General features: G+C 37.6%; 1 protein-coding gene across 6 annotated transcripts in view; it reads right to left on the bottom strand.

Moving 5' to 3' along the window:
• LOC124151044 (netrin receptor UNC5C-like) overlaps positions 1 to 27,523 on the bottom strand; it is a 420,080-nt gene that overhangs the window by 52,547 nt on the left and 340,010 nt on the right. For all 6 annotated transcript variants that reach the window (XM_046523327.2, XM_046523329.2, XM_046523331.2 and 3 more), the window contains exons 6-7: positions 16,933 to 17,307; positions 7,957 to 8,060 (exon numbers count right to left, since the gene is read on the bottom strand). In XM_046523327.2, the coding sequence (XP_046379283.1) occupies positions 7,957 to 8,060; positions 16,933 to 17,307 (479 nt within the window). The remainder of the gene's footprint in view (positions 1 to 7,956; positions 8,061 to 16,932; positions 17,308 to 27,523) is intronic.

Here is a 27,523-nt window from a genome sequence, read left to right as displayed (position 1 = left end):
ATCCTTTTTCAGAAATGAGTGACCCTTGACTGTGACCTTGATGTGCATCAGCCGCGTGCTACTTTGAAATCTCACACTGTGATGACAGTATTACATCATGAAAGTGTTTTAAGTGGAAAAAGACTTTAGCTTCAATTTCACCTTATAAACAACGTCTTTTCTCTGCTTCCTCTCTTCACAGGTCTTATTAGGATAATGACAGATTAATTCCTTTTAACAAAGGCTTATGAAAACTTGTGAGGTCCTATTACAAGTCTGAAATATTATTTGCTTAAAGCAGATACGAGTTGCAATTCAAAGCTCCCTACATCCAATTATTGCACTCAAGAAATTGCAACCATTCTATTTTTCTTACAAGTTCAGCTGTTCCTATGTTAAGTACACAAGCTCATACTAAATTAACCATCTACATTTGTTTATGTAAATATCATATGCACTCAACTGACTGTGTTCAAAGCAGAGGATAAATGCTGTAAGATTGAAAGCTACATTACTTTTATAATGACACTTTGATAATAAACCTCAGAAGAAAGCCCAATATTTTCTTTCTGTTATATAAAAGTACAAAGAGTCAATAGCAAAAGACACCACTTCAGCCTCTGGTTAATACATGTACCAAGTTTGGATGAAAAATCTTTCACAGTTTTCAAGATATGCTCCAGAAACAAAATACAGATGGATGGACAGATCAGATGATGACAATATCCCCCCCCGCATTATATGCCGGGGATAAAAAGCATAGCAGATTAAGAGATTAACAAGAGATTAAACAGACTTCACCAATAACTCAAGAGATTTGTTGTCAAGTGGACTTATTGTCTGCATTTGATATACATAATTATTTCTAAATTACAGAATTTCTCCTGATCTTGACTACAAACAAAAAGCATAGTCTCATCAAATTGCATTATATCAAAATAAATATTTAGAACTGGTGTAAAATGAAGAAATATGATAAATCCTAATTGTCTATGGTTCTTGTATTTCCATTCTAAGACATCCAGACCAGTATTTTGAAGCACTTATCACATAATCCAGGTGTGACCATACAAAGACTTAAGAAGTCATACCTGCAGCCTAGCTAGCCATATCACTTACTTATTGATATAGGTATAGCAAAGGATACCTACACCTGCTCGGGCAGGGGGATAGCTAGCAGGGGAACTGAGATTAACTCCAATTAATTCCTGGGGTGTAGTCCTGTTGACTCTGACTTTGGACATTATCAGAAAAATCTGAAGTATCAGCAAAACACCACAGGGGTCAAGTACGCCATTAACTTCTTAATAGATGTTGAATTTACTGTGGCATGTGATGAAATGCTTTCACAATATATGTAAGTACCCGGTACCTAAACTATTACATACTGTATGTTTTCATGGCATGAATTAACTTCATGTTTTAAATAATACATGTAAGTACACAAAGTATTACGCACTGTATCGTCACGCAGCATGGATTATCAGTAAACAATAGTCACACAATATTATCATATTTCAAAGTTAAACTTCCTTTCAAAGTTTTCCAAATGCTTTAAAAATTTTATTTCTTCATAAACCACTTCACAGATTTAGACATCAACCAAGTTTCAACCAAGTTTAGAGTTTGGTAACACATCATAAAAAATATATCCTTTAAAGCAATTTTATGAAGTGCAATTAAATATCACCAGTTGTGTATTTGGAGGATAAAATGTGGACCAGTTGCATGATTCTTGCTAGATAAAGTTTGTATTTTCAAGTTTATTGGTAACATTCTCCAACTGAAGGCGTGTATCTGTCAGGGGTGACTGCCACACCTGTTCCCTGCGTCCCAGCTGCCAAGCCAACATGGCACACACACATCAGTTTTGTACAGGAAAGATTGGATGGGAAATGAATTAGATTGAGGAAATGTTAGTCTTAGGGACCAAATGTGGTGCTAAAATTACTTTAAAGAGGTTCAATTTTCCCCGTTTTTCAGGCAACTAAATCTAGTTTTTTTAACCAGCCACCTAATGAAATCCAACAGTTTCTATTTACATGGGTATCAAACTTTACATGACACATTATCTTTTGAACTGAAAACATGCAGCTGCCATAGGAACTGAAAACAAAAGAGAACGGTGCCCAATTCAGTAGAAATACATGGAATAATCTTTCAAACAAGGTCCATAAAACAGATGTTTGGCAAAAAATCACTCTGATGTCCATCATTTTTACCCCCAATCCCCCTCCCACACTTTTATGTATTTCCAAAGCTATCAAGGAGGAATTACTAAATGGCTGCCTTTATCAGCCATTTGAGAGGTTGAAATGATATTCTCCACAGGACTAAACATAAATGCAAAACCCACACCATTAAAAATTCCATAATATCTGCCTATAAATATATGTCACTTAGCATGTAATTTTTAAAACATATTTTCCACCAATATTGTCAATTCAGCTTGTTGAATGGAACCTCCTCATCCACTGTGTTCCATTCAGAAAAGAAAAAGAAAACTTGTTGTTAGATATGCTTATCACCAGGGAACCCCATTTGAATCTCATACCGACTGTGAAAGACTATTAATTCCTTCACAATGAATAAGGCTTTTAACGTCCCATGTATGATCAAGGGATTATGATATATATGTGAAGCACAACCGAATCTATAGCACCATAAATAGCATTTCAACAATTTAGAAGAAAAATACCTAAGGAAGTCGAAATTGCAAAATGAAAAAATATGCAGATGTGCAAACCTGTTAATGGATAGAGATAATGGCCATGCAGGCGATATGTTTTTGTTACATAACCTTGCATGAGTTCAAGACAGCATTATTTATCAAGAGACAAGATCATTTTCATATATGGACACAACTACTTTCCTCACGCTACTTACATATAACATCTAGGCAGTGAACCTGAGATGACTTCATCTACATTGATTGTAAGAAAATTTAATAGTCACTTTGAACTACATTTCAGAATTATTTATAATCTTTAAATGTTTAAAATTAGAAAGCATGTGTCAAAGAAATAAATAAAAGACGATAGCATGCATTTATCTCCATTACTGCCTCAAGCCATGCTGAGACTCGTCCAACAAAATGTGCTTTTCCATCGCGAGAATGTTTTTCATGGAATGTTTATGGCTATATACTGTCATATTTCTCTAAAGATACCAAGTTGTATCTCGAAATTTAAAAAAGAATAAATTTACGTCCCACGCAGTGTGATAAAATCATGTTTAAACCCCATTTTTGTATTATTAATCCATGTGGCATTTACATAAGAGTTTTAACTTGAATTATCACCTTGTCCTACTATACTTATCTGGGTTTGTCGTTCATAAAAATCACTTTGAAACTTTCCAATTTGGTTTTTACACACTGATGTTGATACATGTTTCATCAATGTCTTATATAAAAGTTTATTTTTACTGTGAACTTTTAAAATAACCTTCAAAGTTGCTAAGGTCCACTTTTTCAGTGTTCAATGACACATTCAGAGCAACTTATCATCTTAGCGAGAACGATAGATGCATATCAGATAATATCTGGGTCTCTTCTCCCCATACAATACTAGGATCAAGCTACAAAGACTGTAAAATCCATTATAATACACAGTTTTAACACCTTCTAATCTTGAAATCCTAGCCAAAATATCAGTTTTCCCATAATGAATATTTTCTTTCATGTCTTCTATAACAATGGTTTTCAACGTCAACACTCGATCCTTCCTCCCCGATCAGTGATCAATAGGCATTTCACCTGTCTCTTACCTGACAGTTGTAATAGCCAAGTATTTATCACAGAGGACATGACAATACATACCTGGATTCCAAAATATCATTAGGACCGTCGAATGAAGAAGGTAGCGTTTTACATAGCATTTGATATGACCCCTTGTAATGTAATTACGGCCATACGACACTTATGTTACGGCTGATGGACACTCCATAAGTAACCTACGAATTCTGTATTGTATACTATGGGAACGAACACATCTACCTGTGCACCTGGTCGTTAATTATCAAGGTAAGCTAGGGGAGGGTGCGAATTGACAGGTGACATTGATGTTTGCGCTTTGAGTAACTTTTAAACATTGACGGCAGCTAATGCCTGTTTTAAGCCCAAGATCACTCAGCACCTGGAAAACTGAGTCCACAACCAAAGCCTCATTTCGGGTTAGATGGGGGTTAGATGAGGGGACCATGTGGATCTATGGTGGGAGAAGGGTAGGATGTGGGGGATGTGTGTATATCTACGTTCCAAACCTTTACAAGATCAACGTGGGAATCGAAAGCAAAGCTTACCGCCCACATCATTAACACTGGCAAACAGTCGCGATTACTCATTGTGGTCAGTACAAACTTGTACCTTGTGCAAAGATTTGAACAATTTCGACATGTTTAGTTTATAACTAATTCTAAACTGACTTATGTGTTTTTGGTTCCATGACTAACTCATAATATTGCGGCAGGGAATTTCAAGATTCTGGTTCAGTCTGTACACCAAATGTAGACGGAACTAGAATATTTTTTTAAAAGAAAATAGTGACATAAATCTTACTGTAAAATTGACAAAAATGTTGCAAAATATCATTTCCTAAAATGCATAGTTTCAATGACCTCATACATAAATTCTATTCTATACTTTTATAACTTTAACTGTTTTAACTTGTTCATAAACAAAAAAATCACATATAGCAATTTTCAGCTGCATTAATAACATGAAAACATTATTTTGACAACATTTTCAAGAAGTCTGAACTCGAAACTTACATTGTGACACATTTGTTTCCGCAGAAATAATCCGGTTAGATTAGTTTCCATTAGTGGTCCAGAATGTACTCCTGTCATGCCAATCTGTCTTCTTGTCATCAAGAGCTTCATCAAAGCTTAAAACACGCATCATCCTGGAGTTTTTATACCCCTGGCCGAGTAAAACACAACAGCGAGGGAGCTACCCCATTTTATGAGGGAGCGAATCTTTCCAATATCCTATTGTTTTCCTGCTAATTCCAAACAAGCCCTGGCTGGGGAGGACATTCGGAGCAATAAAACATAGTGATGTGACTCAGAAGCCATAAAAATATTTGCACAAAGAAAAATATGAAAAGACTTGTAAAGGTTTAATTAATCATTATTATTGTTTTCTGACTGATGCGCTTTGCTTAACAAAAGATGACCAAAACAATTATTTATTTTTATGTGGAGATATAGTCCATCATTAGTGCTGCTTAATCAAGATTTTTTTTTATTTCTCATCTTGCATATTTGCTTCGTTACAAAGAGGAACCCAACGTAGTCAATCTAAACACAACATCAATACAATGTCCTTGCTGTGAAAGTCGCAAGACAACATGCTGTATCGTGATGGGGGTGTTTTTAATTCATACCATGGACTATTTCAATGGAACACAGGGAATCACAGATTAACTGTGAGACTTGTCACAATATTTGAACAGCAAAATGTTTTCCATCTCATTCACAGGGATTGGTTAGCCTCAAATTGTTCTCAAACCAAACTGTAATTACACGCTTAATACAACACCACCAAGTGTTCAAACTTCCTTTTACATAATGTTCAAATCTCGACCGATAATCACAACAAAACGTCACACAAAGAAGTTGCCAGAAATTTGAATCAATTTCTTAAATATTTATTCATTTGGAAATGAATAAATAATAGATATCTTCATCTAGTAAGCATGTACCTGAAAGGCATTTGGCATCTCTTTTCTAATTTTTTGGTTTACTGGTCGACTCACTGGAGCCACAAGCCTAAAAAACACTGTTTATATTATAAATTACTAAATTATTTCATTTTATTTTTGAACATTCAGTATCAGCATGGATGTCCTTACAAAACCTTCTGACAAACCCAATGTTCCACAATATAAAAAATATAAATATTAAGATACATTAGAGCTTTATTTCAGCCTGCCATATATCGCTTATGAATACTATTCGTGCCCACAGACAAATGCATAATTAAAAATTGTCATTTGAATACTGACATATCAACCACTCAGACTTTGTTTGAAACTACTGTAGTAGGTTAATTTTATTGTTACTTTGGTAAAACTTTGCCTTGATTCTTTTTGAGGCGTGGAACTAGATTGGCTTTCTGAGGAGTTGTGGAGAAGATTTGGTGGATGGATGTGGAGGAGATATGAGGGAGGGTGTGTGGAGGAGATATGAGGGAGGGATGAGGAGGAGATATGAGGAAGGATGAGGAGATATGAGGGAGGGATGAGGAGATATGAGGGAGGGATGAGGAGGTGATGAGGGAGGGGGTGTGGAGGAGATATGGTGGAGGGATGAGGAGATATGGTGGAGGGATGAGGAGATATGGTGGAGGGATGAGGAGGAGATATGAGAGAGGGATGAGGAGATATGGTGGAGGGATGAGGTGATATGAGGGAGGGATGAGGAGATATGGTGGGGGATGAGGAGATATGGGGGAGGGTGTATGGAGGAGATATGGTGGAGGGATGAGGAGGAGATATGAGAGGATTAGGAGGAGATATGGTGGAGGGTGTGTGGAGGAGATATGGTGGAGGGATGAGGAGGAGATATGAGAGAGATTAGGAGGAGATATGGGGGAGGGTGTGTGGAGGAGATATGGTGGAGGGATGAGGAGGAGATATGAGAGAGGATTAGGAGGAGATATGGTGGAGGGTGTGTGGAGGAGATATGGTGGAGGGTGTGGAGGAGATGAGGAAGAGGATAACAAGCTGACCACTAGCTTTGTGGGGCAGCATTGAGTGTTGATCTACAAGTACTTCAAAAAGGGACAGACCTCTCTTTCATAGATCAAGTTAAGCATGATCTCTCCATCACCACAAAACAGGCAAATTTGTAGGCAAACCCTGATATTTTTGTATGGCTTTAGAACTTAAACCAAATTCCTCAGATAATACAGAGAGGTGCAGTCTTTTATCTCCTGTTTATATTCCTGAATAGGCCTATACTACCCAAAAAACATACATTTTCATCATAAAGAAATTAATTTTGCTCCCAAACTCATTGACCCATAAGCCACGAAATATTTTTCATAATTGATTCCGGGAGTAATTTCCAGATTCTTGCCGTAAAGGTATGACTAAGGACCAAGGGCTGCAGATGGGCTGCTGTGTAGGAATACATGAAGGAGAACACACAGAGAGGCTGCATCATGAACATCGTTTTACTACACCATCGCTGCGGTAAACTTGCAGACAGCATAAAAGCTAAGGGCTTGATTGAGAGGCAAGATGGTGTGTTTGTGCCGGGCTTTGATAAGATTTATGATTCTGCTCCAAGACAAATATGCAAAATAATTAAAAGAAGAATGTAGGAGAGGGACAGACAAGAATTACAATAGTATAGGGCTCCATAAAGAGCAGAGAACCACAATCAGCCCTCACATCTGCACAACATATTCCCTTTCTCTTTCCCACAGTCAAGACTCAGTGTTCTACTCTGCCTGGATCCTGCCTCTGATAACATCTACCCTGCATGTTCAACTCTGAAGACCTCTAGTCAATCTCTCAACTTGGAATAGTTTCACTTTGATCTCAACTAGTTTAGACAGGAAGGAAGGTTTATGTTTTGTAAAAATGTTCCCATCTAGACCCCTGATCTGGAGCAGTTTCCCAGACACTGAATGGCGAAAGCTGAATTTTTTGTCTTGGACATTTGTCTGCCTTCCAGACATCAACCAATTCCATATCTCCATATCAAAACCAGCTCCATTGTTTTAAAATCTGCTAACAGTCTCTGTAGAAGCACTACATGGTCTGATCATATCAATATTCCCAATAAAAATTGGGAATATTCTATAAATTCATTTAATCCTTTATTCAATAATTTCAATTTAAAGACTTTCATGTTATTTGACTCATGCCTAAAACAGAAGTTATGAGTGTTTTAGAAGAAAAAGAAATGTGATGTTCAATATACATTTTTTTAAATATGTTTTCTCTGATTCTGATTTTCCCATACCTGTGGCAATGGCTTCCCATCTGGCGGCAAACACTGCAGCTCAGCAGATGATTCAATCTCCACGTTCATGCTCATCGGCTCCCGTTGAAATCGCTTTTTCAAATCTGAAAATAATGATAATTATCAATATAAGCCTAATTACATTTCACAAACATCATGAACATCAACTTAAAATAGTTTGTCAAAGCCAGAGAATAACCAATCTTGATTATCCGATGAAACAGATTCCACGCGGATTAAAAGGCAAAATAGAAGTGATTTTTTATATTCAAGGATAGCTGAAAATCAGTGATGACACCAGGTGTTCAAATATGGCACACTCCTAAGATAGAAATGTGGTCACATTAGTAGAGTAACAATTACCTTATTCACTGTATTTAGCATCCCTGACCAATAATTTTAATAAGCACTCCGTTTGTAAAATTTCTAAATATCCGGTGCACTTATTATTGCAAATACAGTAGGTGAAATCTCATACTTGTAATGTCAAACATAAATTTAGATGTTGATAAGGTGTCGCATACTTCTGTGGTATGAGGTGTGCTTCCATTTACTGTACAGCTGCAGTAACATTTCAAAACCTGGCAAAAAATTCAGCATGCGTGTTCATTCCTATCAAATGGTGCAGACAGAGCCATCCTATAGAGACGTTCTTTCAGTGTCTCACCTACTTGAGTCTACGTGGAGATGAACAATACATATAAATTCCATCTCTGTCTCGCAATTCCCCAGCCCGAAAACATATATTTCTTAAATATCACGCCAATGATGCTAAACCTCATCATTTACATACAGTCTTATTGTAAAAAAACAAAAAATAAAATACTATGTAAGAATATGGAATAAGTCGTTCTGAAAATATCATGTATGAATATGATGTAAGTTTCATGTTCCATAGATAATGATTTGGTAATCAGAAAATATCATTTTTTGGGCACTAAAACACTGGAAGTATTATCTACAGATGTACATATCATGCACATTTTACATTCTGCTGACGCATTACTGTCTGCAGCCTGATTCCGCTTGTCTGCTAGCCTAAGACTACTAAATTGTGCTGAGGACAAGTAGAAATCCAATGATGGTAGTCGTCATAGATTTGTAGCTTTGGAGGGCTATAATTTTGAACCAGTTCTCAATATTTCAATTTTGCTACAAATTGGAATTGAATAAAACTGACTGAAAATGTAAACAGAGCAAACATTCTTGTCTTGTTCAAGCAGCTGATGCCATCACTAATGTCAAACAATTAAAAACATGTTTATGATTCAACACAGCCTCAGAACTGAAGAATTTATTATCAAAACATTTTTAAAAGGCATGGAAAGATTCTCATTTATAATTCAGAAAGCTGAAATGTTATTACATTATGAACAAAGATAATTCTATTAGTGTCTTAACCTCCAAGCTGATTGACTCTTGTACAAGCTTGTCCCTGTGGATTGTTTCAAAGCCAACACGTTAACCTTTTCCGTTTACAGAAAACATTTATGATGTTAAACAAGTATAACATTGCTTTTATTTCAAATACATTTCTCTTACAAGCTCCACCCTTGGGAGCTTGCAAAATAAACACAATTTCTTGTTTATTTTCTAATCATGAGGCAATTGCATTATTTCTCTGCCTGGCAATGACGAAGATCAAATGCTTTGTAAATACATGAGAAAATAATTGGAATGTTCATCTCGCTGTGATCCTGGTATATGTCAAACAGAACTGATACATGTCAGGAATTAACATCAATTTTTTCCTTTACAGAACGTAGGCTAAATAGAGGTATTATCAAAGTTACAAAATCTGACTTTCTTTGCACATAAAAGTGCAATATTTGTTATGTTTTGTTAGTCATATCTTGACTCAAGCTATCAAATATTTTTAAATTTGTGTTGGAATTTTTGTTAAAAAATGTGTATAATGAATTTCCAAACACACAACTTGCAAAACATCAAAGAATATCCGTCACATCGTATCAAATCAAATTATTCATGGAATAATTCAAAGGGAAAAACTGCCACATCATCGTTTTCAATTCACATAGATATATACCAGTAATGCCCAATCATCAAATTTATACTGAATGAAATTGACGAGCTTTTCCCTTTGTTGTCAGGTAGTCATTTCTGTAATGTGTGTCGGTGCTTGACAAATGAAAGAGGTAGGTATACACCAGCAAGGGAGGCCCAGCAGTAGTGGGATCCCCTGTCATCAGGCCGCACAAAGGGAATAAGCTGAACTGTGTATCACAACCCTGTCATTCCACTTCAATCACGCTGGCTGTATCATTAGAAAATCCCATCTTTCAGCAAGTCAATTACAGCTGTGATTAAAGCACACTTGATAAACATAGATCTACATGGACCAGGTGGGTGGAGTTTTTACACATATCTTGAACAAAACACTCATCTGTGCTGCAGGAGAGCATTGCGTGGAATGATTATACTTCTCAAGGGAGTTAAATATACAAATGCGATCACAGGTGCCTTGCTATAAATTATACGTGTCACTGTAATGGATGATATCCACAAAAGACTATCACACTACCAGTATTTTCTGATAATAATGTAAAAAGCATGTGTCTGTTAATTCTATTCCAAATCCGCAAGGGATAAAAAAGAAACTGATTTATAACATACAAAAAGACATTTGAAGTCAGTGGCTAAAAAACCTGAGAAATGTTTGGCTTTTTTAAACATCAGGTATTAACAAACGTTGTACCCTTTGGAGAACACATTGACTTGTGCTGACAATGGACATTGGGAAGATATAATGTGGTGGCATGTCCCACGAGGCATATAAATCATAAAGGAATTAATGTGTTTCTGTGATGATCTCTGATGTGTACTTTCTGAAGGATTATCAATAAATTTGGACTTGTTTTATGGGAATTCAGATGAGAAACAAGTCATTTCCATATACATCTGACCATAAAGACAACCACCATGGGAAATATCCGCAGGAATGGATGGCTGGAGACAATCAATTATTGTGTGACTTGCTGGAGATTACTGGACCAAGAAGGTGATAACTCCCAGTGATTAGTGGATAGAATGGAGGGCGAGGACGTGCGTCACATGCACGGCATACTGGGAAGGAGGAGCGAGCAGGTTGATGGTGGAGTGGGGTGGCGTTGCCAGGCAGGTGGAGCAGGGGTGTATGGCTGGAGAAGTGGATGGGCACATAAACAGGGAAGGGGATAGATGGGTAGGGAAGCGGATAGAAACATGGGCTAGTGGCTAGAAAGGTAGGCAAGTGGATAGGAGGTAGTGTTTGTTTGTTGTTAAACACCGCACTCAACAATATTTGAGCTATATGACGGCGGACTGTAATCGAGTCTGGACCAGACAATCCAGTGATTGACATCATGAGCACCAATCCACCCAATTGGGACACAATGACATGTATCAACCAAGTCAGCGAGCCTGAGCACCCAATCGCTGTTAGTCGCCTCTTCAGACAAACATAGTCCCCTTTTATGGCAAGCATGGGCTGCTGAAGACCTATTCTACCCCGGATCTTCACAGGTCAGTAGGTAGTGAGGTAGGTAGGGTAGAGAGGGATGCAAGCAGGTTTGTGGGTAGCTGACTGTGCATGTCAACTACCCAACTCATAGGTAGGGAGGTGGCAGTTTATAAACATTATAAGCTAAGGATGGGCATCTCTGAAACTGGTTTGAAAAGGACTGTGATACATAGAGGGTGAGGTGTGGTCTTGTATGTTGACAGATGGGCTAACAGTTCAGTTGGGTAACTGACAATTAAGGCGGAGAGGAAGAATATGAGAGTGACTATGACAAGGGTGTAAGACAACCCCGAGAATGAATCTCAGCTCCAAGAACACTGTCTGCAAAATCATATTGATGAGTCTCTCCCTGAACAATCAAGAAAGCAAATCAAGCATACAACAGAGCAAAGCAATCAATCTCCCACACAAAGAAGCATGAATTTATGACCACATCAGTCCATGTCTGTTTCAGCAAGTTACAAAAGTCCACTAATGCTGTAGCTGAAATCCTGTTTCTGAGTCAGAACCAGAGACACAGAATATCAGCATGCATCATTCTAGGGACCTGTTGCCCTGAGCCCCGATCTAAATAGGTGTAATGACCTGGAATCTACTGCCAGGCCCCAGGACCAAGGTTGAAACAGAAGCAAGGTATATAATCAAACCATGAACTACCGACCCTATAATGTTACCCAGTCCTCCTCTACCAAATCCCTATATTCTCTGAAGTTTCATTCCAATTCCAGCGATGCACTGTAATCAAGGAATCAGATGCACCAACACACGATATAATTTGGTTTGCCTTTTCTTGCTCAAACACTGACATATCGAGTGTACATAGGGCTCTACAAGCCTGGCATGGACACAGCCCTCCACAACCAACGCTACACCTTCATTGCAGTCTCGGCTGCCTTGGGCTTGTGAGCCGATTAAATTAGGCAGAAGACTGTTGAGGAAATTGATCATTGAGAAGACTCCACTTTATACATAACAATACCCACAGTCTGATCGATTTGCCTATAATCCCTGATCCGCCCCTTGTCCAGAGCTGCCGTTTACCTCTTATACTTACATAAACATCCGATTACTTGGCCTTTGATTCTGCCAATCTTCCTGCCAGGATCGATACAAATTCCATGTGATACTTGAGGAAGTTAAATCGGCAAATAGAGTTAGGAAAACAGACATTCCATCATACGGAGTGTTTCAGAGCTGTGGCAATCAACAGGCGAGGATTGTGCTCATCGACTTGAGGGAAAGATCCGTTAAAGAAGCCAACAGATCTCAACAGATTTGAAACACTTCTTTCGGTGTCGGCTGAATCTCATGACAGACGTTGCAATCGAAGTCCACAGATACGCGGAGGTTCGTGCAGTAGTGGTCGTGATTTCCTCGTTGATCAATTTGTCAATTGAAACAAATACCCAGTAATATGGTTGAGTACTTTGTCTCAGAATCATTGAGTCACTGTAGATTTATTGAAACAGTCAACTGATTGGTCGTGTCTGTGTCAATTCTTGGCAGAACAATCGCAATACACTTGTAGTGTTCACAGAAGCTATTGGAAAAAGGGGCAGAAGTCACTTTCCGGGAATCCACTAGTGTCAAACCACACTCGGATAAATCAATGGGATAAGCAGTCAATTTTCCTTTAATTTTATTTATCCAACATCCAACAGGGTCTTTTAATCAAAATGTCACGGATGCCAGAGGCTGAGGAGAGGTTTATAAGTCAGCGGCATGTCTGGGAACTTTGTTTCTGTCTAACAAGATGGATTTGGCAATCTGCTGAGATACAAAAAGAAAACTCAGGGAGAACAGCCTGATATATTAGCAAGCCAGAATAGCTCCAAGAAGACAAAAACCTTCAATGTATGGATGTTTGAAAGGCATGTCAAATCAAGTTAGAGGGTATGAAAGAGTTCACACAGGTTTTGTCTACAACTTACTTTAAATGTTTCTAAGTACTCACTGAAGTAAATAAACCAGAAACAAAAGAAAGGAATACCACTGACTCACATATCAAACTGAAGGGAGTTTTTCGTCACACCATGACAGACTGGAACTCAATTTCATATTTACAGATTGATGCACTGATTCCCTCAGTGAGGTTTGTAGTGAAAGACAGACTGAATAAATGAATGGGCTTAAAACAGAGAGTGGTTTTCAATGGATGGAGAGAGGAAGGATGAATCCTCTAGCAAGCTATTCTTCACCAGCCAATTGAAACAAATTAATGAAATATTTGTGAAGTGGTACAAAATGAAGTGAGCAGTTAATAAAGGGAGAGTGAAACTCAGGCAAAATGAGGCTGGTTTTTTTCTGGCTGATTTAACCTAGTCATGAGTAATCTTCCACCACCTTTCACACTTCACTGACAGATAATCAAGACTGAGCCATTGCCAAAACCTGGCACATCTTTTCCCAATCTTCAAAGGTCTTGACTTGGAGACCTCCAAGATTTTCAGCCAGGCAAACACTAAACTATCTTTGTCTCAAGACAGAGAAACATTAGGAGGACCTACAGAAAGTTGTTGAAGAGAAAAACACAACTGGGGTTTCTCTGTTTCATTCATGTTTTAACATGATCAATTTCAAATTCTTTTTATCAGCTTTTCATTCTGGTCCAAACAAGTATGTTATGGTTCAAATTACCCCCCAATGTTAACTATGTAATTTCCCTGGGTATTTTTCAAATGCTGGAAATGTTTACACAACTATGTTTTATAGACAAACATAAATATCCAGAGAATGAAAGAAAAAGTTCAAGGTTACTCTCATTTCTATTTGGCAATTTTCTCAACCATGTAAACTTGATTTCACGAATTACATTTCTGAATATCCTCTTTTGGGGTTTGTGTGAGTGGTGGGTGCTAATGTGGGGCATGCTTACACTTTTGGCGAACACCTGGGCCCACTTGCACAAAGCAATCTTAGCGCTACAGCTATTGTAAGCCTATGTTAAAGTATGGGAGTTACGATCATCTTAGCACTAAGATCGCTTTGTGCAAGTGGGCCCTTGTGTCATCACTGATTTTCAGTGAACCATTCATATGATTTTCACCAATATTTTGCATTTTGTGCCCAGTGGAATCTGTTCTGGCAGATAATCAAGGCAGGTTATTCTTTGTCGCTGACATTTCATATTTATATATGTTTTACAATTTCAAGGAATGTTCTGGGGTCGCTCAGACAGAAAGCATGAACACATATTTTCTGTATTTGGTACATGAAGATTGTCAATATACATCATATTCTGCACATCAGGGTCGGAGAATTCTCCGTGACAGCTGTACTCTGTGCCATGTGCTGCAACAAACCATTCTGACAGCATTTAATGGACCGATTCAAAATAGCCACATCTCTTTATCATGTTTGCTATTCTCCCCTTGACAAGGCAGTAGAACTCCTACAGATTCCTGGAGAAGTGTGACCAATAGGAAATACCTTCAACAATTGTATCCATCATGAACCATTTTGATGTTTCTGCTGGTACTGCGTGTATGCAGGTGAGGAGATTACTGGGCATGTCAGCACTGTGTATAGGTGGGTGCCGGAATGGCAACAAAGTAACAATGCTTGGAGTAAGAATGTAGGTATTCTATGTGGGTCAAGTGAAAGGTTGCAACATGTATATATATCATACCCCAGTACATGATGCATGCACAGCTGATAAATATCGTATGAAATTTCTGGTCGTGTTGCTTCAAAAATATTCGTCAGGGTTTTACATTCAGAGATGTAAAACATGTGTGTGAAATATGTAAGACAATGTGTCATTTATAACTTTGTGTGATAGATGTGTGATAGATGTGTGAAAGATGTGTGAAATGCTGTGATGCATAATGTGTGCATGGAAGACTCACAAGACATGGGACAACTCATTCTGTGTGTGAGTGAGTGTACATGTGTTGTGTTCATGGGAGACAAATGATACCATTCTAATGATTTCACTACAGAGATGGGTGTAGGGCAGTGGTCGAAATAAACGCTTGCCCGTAGGCCCGTGGGAGGTAGATCGTGTGTCTGGCCCGTAGTTAAAAATTTGTATGAGTCCTTATGGCCTGCAGTAATTTTGCATCTCGATTTATTTGTCACAATAACCTGCATTTTTTTAATGAGGACCTGAAAAGTTTAGTCAGGGCTTGGGGCTACAAACGTCCTGATGGCAGCCTGGTATTTTATATTATTTCAAACACTGGTGTTTGGAAAGAACTAGATTGAGCAATAGTGGACATGAGTGACGACCAAACTGCATGTTTCGGGAACACCTGATATCTCTATTTGATAGTGATTCATAAACACATGCTTCAAAACACCAGGGCCCACTTGCACAAAGCAATCTTAGCGCTAAGATGATCGTAACTCCCATACTTCAACATAGGCCTACGATAGTCTTAGCGCTAAGATCGCTTCGTGCAAGTGGGCCCTGGTGTCATCATTGATTTTCAGTGATTCAATTCATTCATACAATTTTCTCCACTATTTCGAATATTACGCCCAATGGAATCTGTTTCGCCATTTAATCAAGACTGATCATTCTTGCGTTGACATTTTGTATTTGATATAGCTGGAATCGTACAATGGCCTCTGCTTTTGGTAGACATTTCTTATGATCATGGAAATGGTCTTGTGTTTATTTACAACAGTCAGACCAAAGCTATCATGACCATAACACATGAAGCATACTTTCCTCCCGTTTGACACACATCACCCTAATATTCATTACACACTACTTGCAACCTGAATCAGAACCATCACATTTGCGTATCCAGCTTCAGTGTCAGTCCCACAATTTCCCGGATACTGAATGACATATCACAACATGTGATCTAGATGCACTTCCGCCAGGACCATGACGGTTACCTCTAGCAGTGTCCCCAGGTTCATTATTTCCCCTGAGACAACAAACACGGCATCAGATAGAGAGGCATTCCTACTTCCTAGTCTACCACGACTATCAGCCCAATCTTAATCCACAGAGAGTCTGCACTGGCTTCTGGTTCAGCTTCACATACAATGCCAGCAAAACAGGCACAGAAAGAAACATATAGGAGTAACCAACACATAACCTTTGAATTGTACAAATAACCAAAATGTTCAAAATATTTTATTATCCAAAAACCCATCTCATGTGGGTATTCATTTGAAAGCTTGTACTGTTCTGAGTTTGAATCATAGAACAATTTATTCAAAATCTGATTTTTTTTTTTAAATAATTAAAAAGAGGTAAATATCAAACTGGTTGATACTTAAGAAACGTCTCTTATCATGTTCGTGTTTGTCATTTTACTTATGAACATAAAATATGAATGCCAGAGAATAATCAGTCACGATTATCTTCGAAATAGATTCCACTGAAAATCAGTGATGACACCAGGTGTTCACAAAAAGGGTAAGCATGTTCCGCTCTTCAAGCAGCACCCGCCACTCATAAATGTATTGTGTTATATTTGCTTAAAATCGGTACTTACATGCCACTTCAACAAGGCCCTTCCTACTCTCCATGGACTTGGGTGCACTGAATCCCGGAACGGTATTCCATGCAAAACACTGACACAGATATCCATCCGAGCCATAGTATTCCTCTACCTCTTCCCTGGAGACTTTGATGCTAGACTGCAATGTCTTAATCGCAGTCACTTGATCAACAAGTTTTAAATTAGTCTGTTGTTTAGCTGATACATCGGCACCAGCACACTTGAATGTTATTTGAATTGCCGGTGTTGCTTTACATGTAATTGTAACAGGTTTATTTTTCATCACATAATAGTTGGGCTCTGGCTCCTGCTTAAACACTGGCGGCCCCTGTGCTAGTGGATCGCTGCTTCCTATGGCAACAAAGTCACCTGAAAATACAAAACATAAGGCATTTAGTAAATTGACGATAGACAATGTAGGAAATAAAAAATACAACTTAGTCTCTGTAGCTCACCTTCTCACACAGTATTTATATGTTGATGAAGAAAGATGGATTTCTGTATAATTACACACTAATCATACAATTATTAGTGTAGCTCATAAAAAATCATATTACAACTAACAAACAACATAAACTTTAGTGCAAAAAAAACATTTTATATTTTTTTTCAACTGGAGCAAAATCAACAATAGCCACATTTTATTTGCTCTAAATTATTAAAATTTTATGACTTAATTTAGAAACTGTATTATGAGGAGCACCATATATATTTCAGTTCAATCTATTATGCAGTTCGAGAGAAATAGTCAAAGGAAATGGTCACATTGTAAGCTCATACATGTTTCAGATTTCTCAATGTAAATAAACATCCTGATCTTGTTAAACAGAATGGAATGATAATATACAATTTCAATGCATCCTGTCTGAGTAAATTTCACAAATCAATAACATCTGTCATTTCTGTTCGATAAATCAACAACAATTAGCATGCACAATGACAATCTCACATAACATGATCTGGAGTATAGTACCTGTATTTACCCGAGGTCATGGTGTATTAATTAACACCTGAACTGAGAATGACCTGCACAATTTACCTGGACACCAGGTGAAATATACAACCTGTATAATCTGTCACTAATTACATATTTGTCCAACCCTGCGGTCATCCCATTATTGAAATAGCTGGACCCCAAACTGGAGTCTACGTAACCACTTTTGCTTAATGAAAAGGCTCTATTTCTCGTAACCTCCAGGAATAGCATTCAGTGTTTATATCAATAGACAGTATAGATTAATAGCGATTTCATGACACCCACAATACAATCCCCAATGGCAGAGTGACACATTCAATACTAAATCTTTTTCAATACTCAGACAAGCATCGACTCACTCATGGAAATCTGACCCGAAAAAATTGAAAAATGAATTTACATTTCATTCCACTCAATTCTGCATAACATGATAAAACAATTATCTGTACCACAAATATTTTAATATGGTTATCAATTATCTTTTTTAATTAAATGAATATCACAACATGACTACTAATAGTTTTGTAATGTAGCTGCCATACCTCACTAAAAGCTGGATCAACAACAAACAACTATCTGAATATCAATCTTTTGAAACAGATGTTTCATTTCCGCTTGGCCTATCGTGAACTTATTAACCCATTTCTGGTTTCAGTGTTAATTTTAATGACAGTCCTCCCTCATTAATTACAGCCGCCAGCTCGTCATCGTCCAGTGATGAGTAACGGTCATAACTTGGCCAGGAGATATCATTTGTAATTCACATGTGTAATAACAGCCAGTACCACCTTCAGTAGATAATGACACTGTCACAGTGATATTGATCATGTGATGTCTATTTCATTGTAAGTGATATTGACAACCATTTCCACACATTTGCTTTAAAAACCATTCCACTACCTTCCTGATTTGCAAATGAACATTCAGTCTTTCCAAAGAAAAATATTTTTTCTGATGATTTATGGGTAAATTATGATGAGTAATTTTCATAAAACATGCATACAGCTTACAAAATTTCTCGTTTAAAGAACACTATTGTTTCTGGACAATAAACACTATTTTTTTTGAAATAATTACCACCTCATATCTCATAGTTCACACACCTGTATGCCACTGAACCACAATACACCATTATGTTGTTTTAACAAATAGTTGGCCTGCATCATTTTGAAAACTGTGATCTCCCCAGCTTGATACATTAATGCCTAATACAACAATGGATGGCTGTAATCTACAAGGGCTCAATGACCGCAATGTACAAGGCAGAGGACAGATCAGACATTATCAGAAGCTATCAGCAAAAATCTCAACAAATCCCCCTTAAGGCAGTGGGTAACCTTTGAAGTACAGCGATAACCTGAAGATACCAGGTCTATATGGGGCCTGGATTGTACAGCAACTTTGCTTCCTACCGTCAGTCATATCTGACATGCACATCTCCACACAGACATGTCTATGGACATCATCATGTCAGCTGAGGTACACAGGTGAAATTGACGTGTGAAATCTTTCATCGAGGGGCCGTTTTTTACATGGCATTATTGCTGTTGGGGTTTTAACAGAATTCTCACACTTTTGTTACCTAGGTGAAAATAGGATGTCCCTGTGTAAAGCAAAAACCATGATGGTGTTACAAAATATCAAACAATGTGTGAGATTGATGTCGAAAGTGAGTGAGTGAGTATGGTTTTACGCCGCTTTTAGCAATATTCCAGCAATATCCTGGCAGGGGACACCAGAAATGGGCTTAACACATTGTACCCATGTGGGGAATCGAACCCGGACCTTCAGTGTGATGAGCGAACGCTTTTACCACTAGACTACCCAAACACCCTAGTCTTAAGTAAAACTGGAATCTGGTATTGAGTTTACAACTAACCATGTCTTGTCCATTCTTTGAGAGACTGTGTGTAACTGAAATTCTCACATTGTTTCATTTTCTTTACAAAGCATATTGTAGAATCATGACTGAAATCTCCATATATTTTCTTGATCGTCTCAGAGTTTCCTCCGTGAAGAATCTTACATGTTGAGGAGTAACACACACGCCCCAAATTCTTCCCATACCGCCTGATGTTTGTCGTTTTGTTAAACCATCCACACAGAAATTAAAACAATCAAGGGAGTGTGTATATCAGTATATGTCAAATATACCTGACAAAGAAAACACAATAAGTATAAATCGTTACATTCTTGAGGATAGGAGAGGTCCGGCAACACTCACAAACTACCCAGAGTAAATACACCAACAGGTGATCACAAACAGACCCCTGGTTTCAACACAAGGTGCCCAACTAGCCCTGAGTTGGATGTTTTATCTGACCAACTATGTTGAACCTGGAGGTCTCGGTGATAACTAGCAGGAATTATCAGCTCACCGACAGATCCCCCAAACAGACACGCCCCTAAATAGGTGTATAGTGTAGTAGAACTGTAAACACCATTTGAGTCGGATTGGCTTTCACAGTAACAGATGGACATTCAGCCAAGGTCCTCATCAACAACGCTACTTTAGCTAGTACCTATATCAGAACAGTTTCTCAGAGAGTACTACAAGGCCCTCACCATGTATACTTAAAGACAGCATTGCTCACTTGTGTTGGTTGACTGCTGCTTGTAAAACAGGAATTTAAAACACATTTTGTGGGGTAATGAAAAGTGGCAACGTCAAGCAGTACAAGATAGCAAGATATCGCTGGGCTAATTTTGTAAGTTTCCATCCCATTTTTTCTAAGAACACAGAAAAAAAGAAAGTATCCAAGGCCTATGGAAACATATATCATGATGTGTTCAGAGGTGTGCCAAATTCATCCTATTGCTACAATAACTTGGTCAAATTCATCATGTGCTACAACTTGGTCAAATTCATCATGTGCTACAATAACTTGGTCATATTCATCATGTGCTACAACTTGGTCAAATTCATCATGTGCTACAACTTGGTCAAATTCATCATGTGCTACAACTTGGTCAAATTCATCATGTGCTACAACTTGGTCAAACCAATCAAAACACTTCATTAACTAAGTTTTATTTATCACATCAATAAGTTCTCAGCAGTAACATTCTGTTAACAATCACAGTGCAGTTATTACACAGACATGAGCCATGTGTTCAGCATATTTCTGTAGCATGAGTTAAAGCTCTTAGGATTCCTCTCAAGTAGAATACTGTTATGGGAACATCATATATTTCAGATGACATTCCACTTCCCTGATGTAAGCACACCCTCCCTGATGGCCAGCACGAGTTGCTGTACACAACCTTCAGGAAGCCCTCCCCCTCCCAACTCTCCTACCCAAGAGGCGCCCTTGAAACCAGTACAACTAATTTATTGGTGTTGGGGTAATTAGATTAGCTGGAGAGGCTCTAGGTAAAGAAAGAGACTTTGATAAAGATTTCAAGACAAATTTGAAGATTTACAACATGGAACAACTTGCCACTAGGTAGTCAAGTCGGACCCTCATGTCTCAAATTCAGATTTTATCAGCAAAACACCCATTATGGTTGGCCTGAACAAGCTTTCGGTCAGCCATAAATCTTCTGGGGGAGAAGGTGGTCCTCCATAAATTGGCTTGTTGAACCCGGTGTTCAACAACCATACTTGCTTCAGCTCTTGATTAATACTCTGTACACCATTCCAGCATTTTTTCCCACAATTTGGACATGGGTTGTGTGAGGCCATTCTCAAGTTCGTGCAAGGTTACTGAATTTCAATTGAGTTTTCTTAAAAAGGTTTATTCAAATATCCCACATTTTTCTCTATTTAAAATTCCAGGATAGAACACAATCTGTTTTGAAAGCTTTTCAGACAAAGATTATAAAAACAGTTTGAAAACTAAAGGAATTTGAGCATGTGGGTTTATTGAGAATGCATGTCGGATATATGACCCTATCATTGTTCTGCCCCGAAGCTGTATAACTTATCCACATGGGGTGGCACAAAGTTGTACATGTCACATGGAGGTTTATGCAGACATCAATATGATGGTATTTATACTGCACATTCTGTATGTCTATAGCCCAAGGGGAGATATATCCTACATGACTGACACGCATGAAACAGTCGACTACTGTAAAAAGACTTTTCGTCTCCGCGGATTAAAATGTCTGACGTTCATTTCCCAAGAAAGCTTGTTATTCTTATCTGATGAATGATAAAAAATTTAAAGACATTTTTAATGATCAGCCTAAGGTCTACTAATATTCAATTCATCATGCTGTTGTCCCTCGAAACACTGAATCATGGCCTTGTTACACTTGAAATAAATATATTTTTTATAATTATATTTTTTATAATTTGTATATTTGATAAGTAAATCACGATTTATATATCTATGATCAGTTTTCTTGGCACTGATCCAACATTTGGTGTATTTTAGGAAAGTCACTATTTTTTTCTCACAAAAGTTATCTTTTATGGCTTGCAACCGTCATAAACGAGGGAATTTAAGATTATTAATTCCACCAATGTAAACACATACCTTTGTGCACAATCCATATCAACCCAGACATTCGGAACCACCGTTATAGTTACCATAACGACTAAATAACGACAATTTGTCCTTTCCTGCTTTAGACTTCCAGTGGAAAAGATAATGCTTTTTATCTGTATTTCTGAAAAAGGGCAAAAAATGTATTTGCATCCTGACACAAGTTGAGGCAAGATCGGAAAAGAAGAATCCATCACCTCAGTGAGTCATAGGCCCATCTCCACACAACGCTCATTCCTGTGTCAATAAAACGGATATCTGAAGGAATTCAAATTCCTATTTCATTAAAACCAACTTTTTTTCAATATCATCTATTTTTTTTGTTCCCACATCAACTAGAGTCCGATGATTGAGGTGATGAGAAACACTTGTTATCGATGAAAGTGGATTGGTTTTAATAAACTTTTTAAAACCTTCTTTGGGCCTCTGATATTACCACATTTAATTGATTAGATTTTTGCTTGTCTGTCTGAAATCTTTCACAAAGTGTATTTGAGTTGATATTTTACTCCAAGATATTAAAATTTACAATTTATGAAAAATCAGCGTCACCCATGAAAATGTACAATATCAATCTAATTGGAGAGAAACAAAAGCGATATAAATGACAAATGTGTTCAACTTTCTTGTATATTAAGTAACAGATAAAAAGTTTAATTAACAATTTAACCCTAATTCAATTAATTTCACTTTTCAATTCAACTCAAATAATACCAAAAATATCAAATGATTAATCACAAATTTCATTCATAATGATCTGCCTCCACTATCAAGTCATTGCAGAGGAGACAAAAGTATCAATTTAGAAAATCTATTAAGAAAAGTGGGAAAAAAGAATATCCTTGCTAATAAGGCAGTGACACTGAACCCCTAAACCACGGAAATGATGAGGCCAAGATGGACGTTAGTCATCCCTTCATCCTTGGTCAAGACAAGACATGATCTCAATGACAGGAACATGTTCTGAGAATAATGCCTCCTGACTGGGACATGAAATGAACACCGCTATATACGCCTATTCATCATCAGCTGTCAACCCATGGCAGTTGGTCATTTCACAAGTTTTATTACCTTCTCTCCGAGTGAGATGAAAAGCTAGGTACACCAGCAAGGACAATATGGTCTGGTGGTCATCTTGCTGTGTCAAAACTATCTGTCTGTCCCCGAGTAACCTGTCATGTGACCCCTGCTCAGAGCGTGAAATTGCTACAAAACATGACTAATCAACTACGCAAACTGAAGCTTGTCATTTTCAGCCTTGACTGTGTCGTCTTTCATTCGGTTTTTCTCATCCATAAACTGCCGATGTATGATGAATAAACTGAGGTGTTCTTTATAATTGCAGTCATGCTATGAACAATATTATCCAAAGAGCGGAAATATCTGGTTTATGGCATCAATTCATGGTAATCAAAAGACTAGGCATTCTAAATAGTACAAGCGGTACAAATATCAGCTTCACTCTCACCACATATCTCGCGACAATGTTGAGGTTTTCGTAGCAATGCGAGAGCTTTCCACAAATGATATTGTAGCTGCCATGTTGGCAGAGAGGTGCAAATATTTGCCTGGACAAGGGGGAAAGAGCAGGGTTGGGAAACAGCCTCATGTAAACAAAGTCGGTACATGGCATGACCTTGATGACACCTTGACCTCTGCTTCAAGCTACACTGAACTAGGATTCATGCTATTTCAAAGGGCAAAATATTTGGTGAAAACTATTGGAATACCATGAATTTGATGTATAGGGCCACACATACCACCAGACAACAATGTATGAAATGAAAAAAGAAATTGCTAGGGCCTATGAAATTCCCTAGCATTTGAAACAAAGAACCCAATGACATTTGGTGGAGGCTTTCTTTGCTCTAAGAAAGAAGCTAAATAAATATTTATTTGATTTCATTATTCGCAATGAAACTTGAAATACATTTCAGAGCTGCAAAAAGAGACATTTATAATCCTAGGCAGGGAATGTTTCTAAAATTGTCAAAATGAAAAGTTCTTAAATTCCTTCAGATGTCAAAATAATCTAATGTTCTCTTACCTGTCCTGAGTCTGAGGAACATTTCATCATTCCAAATAGTCGTGTATGTCTGAATAGTGTGTGTAACTCCCACTGATAACTCCGATGTGACACTTTTATTACAAGCTGGCTCCATCACCATGCATAGGTAATTAATCAAAACATTTAATTAGGAATCTGGCTCCTTATTTGACGTTTAAAGTACTCTAAGTCTGGCACCTAAATGTTTGCAGAAACGTTTTGCAACATCAAAAGAAGTTAGTTGTCTAGATGATAGCATCTGACAATTTTCACCCAGGAAGTCATATAAAATAATTCCTACTTAAAGACGCATCTTGAATATTGGCAGTCTTTTGGCAGTCGGCGGAAATTGCTATCAAATTTGTAGTTAATTTGGCCTAACGTCAGAGAGTTTATATTCCAAATTCAGAGCTAACTTCTCGAATGATTACTCTAATATCACCCAAACATCCCTGTCCCACATCTGTTAAGTAATGTATATCCTTAAATCAAATTTGATTTATAGACAATACCCTATCCCCATTCTAACCCAGTCTATGATTATGAAAGACTATTGAAAAAAACTCTTGAACCTTTTTTTCAAATTTAAAATAAATCTTAAGTAACAATATGATCTTGAAAAGGAAGATTACAAGACTGAAGAGGATTTCCCCTGAACCTGGGGCTGTCAAACTGACAAAAGGTAATATATGACTTGAAACTAGTTGAATGACGGTAGAATCCATCACTGCATGGCCCCCGTACTCGGTGATAAAGGCTGTCCCCTAGTGTGTGTGGCAAGAGGTCATGTGACATCAAGATTACACAGGGATGCAGTGACAACTTGCCCTCAACTGGTAATTCCCTAAAACACACCTGAATATTTTACCTCCTGTCCATTCAAGGCTTAAATTCTTTGTTGAAAAGGATGGATTATTCACTATGACTCGTCACAGAAGTATTCTCCCCATTAAAACAAATCACCTGAAATAGTACATAAATAAAACATTCACACACAACATATAACACACCCATGCATGCATGTTGCTAAATAAGAGTAATAATCTTCTACATGATGTCAGACCCCAGTTCACATCACCTATTCATCACAACATCCATCACAGGAAGAGAACAGCACAGTGTTTTCTCTGTCTACTAATTTTAAAGGAAATATCAACAGAGTCCATGAACAAAAATCATAGTTAATTAGTGGTAGAGAAGCATCATCTGTTTACTATTCCAAATATGGAGCAAGAGTGTTCTGTTCCAAACAAATCCATGACACACTGACAAAGATGGCTAGTGGTAGGCAGCCAATTATCCACTAAATTGAGGCAATTTTGCCATCTGAGAAAATACACAGACAGGCAGTGAATATATGGCTACCATGGTTAGTTAGAAACCAAACAAGATAAATACACAATGCTTTCAACAGTCAAACAGCCCTATGTTGTGGAGACCGACCATTACACCTGACAAATCTGTCATCTTGAAAACATTGGTGAAGAGGAGTGTGATCACCCCACGATATTCGAAACCTGACAACTGTCAAATAATAACGATGATTTATGAACCTCAAAGAGAAAAGCTATCCATCCTCAATGCATCAATCCTATACCATACCCTTGCAGAACATATTTTCTTCAACACTTGTCTTCTCCAGGTAATGTACTCCTAAAAACTGATAATCTTTCAGCAAGTTTTTATGACAGAACTTTCTTAAAAGGTTTTCCTTATAACAGTTTAACCCTAACGCAGTGTTTTCATCCTAAAATTCACATCATTTGTTAGCTTTAATGGATTAATTCTCTTATTGGATGAAAATGTCACCACATCTTTGAACTTCGTAGACAATAATTTGAAAGGTTCTGAATAGTTGTACAGTAAATGTCACAATGTATAAAAGGGAATAAAACATGCTGGTTACATTCACAGAAAGCTATTGGGGCTGGCTCCACCAGAATCTGAGGAAAGGTTAATGTGGGATATGGATGATTATGCACTGAGTGATACAGTATCATACAATTCTGATTGGGCACAAACAGGCCATTCAGGTCATATGGGATATATCCCCATCATTAGCTGTAAACCAATACATGATTGGCCTAAATTACAACCAATTGAAGACCTGGGTGAATCTGTATCAATTTGAGACATGCTGCTTCAATTATTTGCCATTTACCAAAACCTGTTGTTTATTCTGGCATAAATCAAATGGCGCCGACAATTCTATCATGAAATGTGAAAAGAGACTTTGTTTTCAAAATATGTATCTGTGTTAATCGTAAGTCTTGACGTATGATTAATGAACACTTTCATTTGTGGCTGTTTAGTATCAATACCAAAAATATCAAAAGTCCTAAAAAATATTTTAATTGTAAAAATATCAAGTGTAACAATCAGAAGTTTCAAAATCATTTTTGTGATTGCTATTTGACTAACATCTCCCCCAACTGTGTCAGTAAAGCAATGAACAGGACAATGAAGAATGTCCATTCAGATGGTCACTTGACCTCATCCCATCTTTGCAAGTAGGCCTCTTAAGCAGGGTCACACTGAAGCACCTTGCTGCTTGTTTCAACATGGACCAGAGACCTGACCATCTGTCTAAGGCTCTAACTTTAATACTCCCAATATCATAAACAGGTTCTTAAATTGCAATATTATTAACCAGAACCACAGTACAGTGGATGTTTAGTATTTGGAGACTAGGCCATAAGGAGGATGCCATATTTAGTTTGTTTACCGTGTCAATTAAGGGAAATACTCCATTTCATACAGCAAGACCTCCTGCTGGACATTGGTCAGTGATTTATATCAAGGTCCCAGCTGGACCTGTCATAGTCCATTACTGATAGCTTATCATTTAAATATGAAGTGATGAAAGGTTTGTCCGCTCCACTTCCTGGGGTGTTTGTAATTAACTGAGGACCAAACAGATAAGTACACTGAAGAAACATAGATGCCATAGATACCTCAATATTAAAGGTCTAGATACAGAGGATGCCATAGAAGATACTCAATGGGAACAAATTCAACCATACCAAAACACTGAAAAGGAAAAGTATTTTTTAAATTTTATATTTTATA

The sequence above is a fragment of the Haliotis rufescens genome, unplaced genomic scaffold, assembly GCF_023055435.1.
Source record: "Haliotis rufescens isolate VD_foot unplaced genomic scaffold, xgHalRufe1.0.p SCAF_20, whole genome shotgun sequence".
Taxonomy (NCBI): domain Eukaryota; kingdom Metazoa; phylum Mollusca; class Gastropoda; order Lepetellida; family Haliotidae; genus Haliotis; species Haliotis rufescens.
This window is presented reverse-complemented; position numbering and strand designations above follow the sequence as displayed.